The sequence below is a fragment of the Sinocyclocheilus rhinocerous genome, unplaced genomic scaffold (assembly GCF_001515625.1).
Source record: "Sinocyclocheilus rhinocerous isolate Xijiao unplaced genomic scaffold, SAMN03320098_v1.1 scaffold16695, whole genome shotgun sequence".
NCBI classification, from domain to species: domain Eukaryota; kingdom Metazoa; phylum Chordata; class Actinopteri; order Cypriniformes; family Cyprinidae; genus Sinocyclocheilus; species Sinocyclocheilus rhinocerous.
Genome location: NW_015625865.1, coordinates 1586 through 3858, shown reverse-complemented (window position 1 = coordinate 3858; position 2273 = coordinate 1586). Strand labels below are relative to the sequence as shown.

General features: G+C 35.9%; 1 protein-coding gene across 1 annotated transcript in view; it reads left to right on the top strand.

Moving 5' to 3' along the window:
• Positions 1 to 2023, top strand: part of LOC107706620 (uncharacterized) — a 2435-nt gene extending 412 nt beyond the window's left edge. The window contains exons 2-4 of the mRNA XM_016510383.1: positions 225 to 259; positions 355 to 681; positions 851 to 2023. Coding sequence (XP_016365869.1) covers positions 225 to 259; positions 355 to 681; positions 851 to 1143 — 655 coding nt within the window. The 3' untranslated portion in view covers positions 1144 to 2023. The remainder of the gene's footprint in view (positions 1 to 224; positions 260 to 354; positions 682 to 850) is intronic.
• The last annotated feature ends 250 nt before the right edge of the window (positions 2024 to 2273 follow it).

The window sequence follows — 2273 nt, the reverse complement described above, 5'->3', positions numbered from 1 at the left end:
GTATTATTTTCATATTATATTGTAAGATTATATATTTTTATGTTTATATTTTTTAATTGACATCCTTGTCAAAATGCCAATAAACTGTATTCAGATTGAATGATTTAACTTAATCTGTCTATAGGATATGATCAATAATGAAAATGTTTGAGATGTGTATCTAATTACAAGTGTCATGATCTACCGCTTGTTTTTTTTGTTTTTGTTTTTTCCTGCATTTGCAGCTTCGTCTGTTTATTTGCAGTGCTGATAAACAAAGGTGAGCACAAAACAAACTACATTTGACAGGTAAATTCATGCAGCATGTATAAATGTCAGATTATGTGTTTACAACTACAGTTTGTGTGATTTCAGTGTCTCTGGATGTCACAGTAGAGGGTGTTACTGGTGGTTCTGTTGTCCTGCCGTGTTCTTCAACTGAACATGATCTTAAACTTCAAGACACTGATGTGCATTGGAGACACAATGGCAGCAAGATTGTGTTTGATATAATTAAGGCTGATGAGTCACTAGAGAAACAGGACCAATGGTACAAGAACAGAGCTGAAACTTTCCCTGAAGAGTATGTGAGAGGAAACTTCTCCATCAAACTCTCTGGTCTCACTCACGCTGATGCAGGAAAATACATCTGCCTCATAACACCCTCAGATGAACAGGAGACTGTAGAGCTGATCATCAACGGTGTGTGAAACTAGCTGTAGTGCATGATGTTTTTAATCTAAAAGAAGGTCTATGAAATAAAATCTATAGTGGTAGATGTATGATTGATGTGTCAGTCTGAGAGCTGCTGTATGTAAATGATAGGGATCTGTTGTCTTCATCACCGTGCAGTAATGTTATTTTGTCTTGGACTTTTTTGTTGCAGAACCAACAACAGAAAAAGTAAACAAAACCATTGATCAAGAAATCCAAGAAGAAACCAGACCAGTCGAGAAATCATGGCTTTGGATCCTGGTTGGCACTCTGTTAACCATACTGTCTATACTTGTCATTGTAATTATCTTTAGAAAAAAGATCTCAAGCTGCCTTATGTCAGGTGAACACGGCATGGGTTCAGACACTCATGAGGTTGTGAACCCTGGCCCGTATTATAAATCAGTAACTGCTGATGATCGTGATGAAGCAGCTAAAGCAGGTGAATGACACAGATGTGCAGCTTGGCGCTCCGGCAGCAACTGCATGAGCTTTCTCCTTAAACAAGGAGTCAGAGGAGGAAGTTGGTGCTTTTATTGTTGCTGCCGCAGTGAGGATGTTACTGTATTACTGTATTTTCCTTATCTGCACACTTTAAGGCTACCTAGCAGTCTAGAGTAACTTGGTCATATATGATTTCGGGCAAATTCAAGCAGATTCTCAAACATTTTCAGCATTTTTTTTTAATTATTGTAAGCTCGCAAGGTACTCCGCTCATCATTAAGTCACTAGGGAGAGCCTATAATAATTGCTTTACAGCTGCTGGGATGGATTTTGTTGGGAAACTGAATACTGAACCATTATTTTTCTGTGTGTGTGTAATATCTGTAAATTACGGCAAGAAGGTCAGGCGATCACAATATGCAGTTGACTATGCTAAAGTACCTTGAAGCCACAAAAAATGAACCTTGAACCGAAAAAGGTTTTCAAACAAAACGACAGTACCCATAGTAAAACACAAATCTATGTTGTTTGGCTTTCTAGAAATATGCTTCATTTGCATAACATCACATTTGCTGTTCTTTGACAAGGTTCATAAATCAATGTTTATGTTGGTAACATTGCCAGTCTATGCTACGCTGATCTTCTTGTCTTTAAATAGCCTACTGTGTTAAGTCAAAACAACAGTGACACTGGTACTTACCTGTTCATGACATTTTTGTAAAAAAAATATTTGTTTTTCATTCGTTATTTATTTATTGATTTATTTGATTTTAGGAGTGTTTGATGTTTTGATGTCATTAGTGTCATTCGCACTGATAAAGGATCACCCGTAACCAAGGGCTCAATGTATAGGCCCTTTTCCCCACATTAAAAAAAACATGCTTTGGTAAATCATAATTATGAGATTAAAAAGTTGAAACTATGAGGTAAAAGGTCATTTATAGTCAAAATTGAGATACAAAAAATAGAAATTAAGCTATAAGAAGAACTGACCAAGACTTATTCCTGAAAAAAAAAACTGCACTATGACAATGTTTAATTTGTTGTCAATTTTGACTTAGTACGTCATACTTTTGACCTTTTATGTCATAATTTCGACTTTGTCATATTTGTGATGTGATAGCTTTTCATTTATT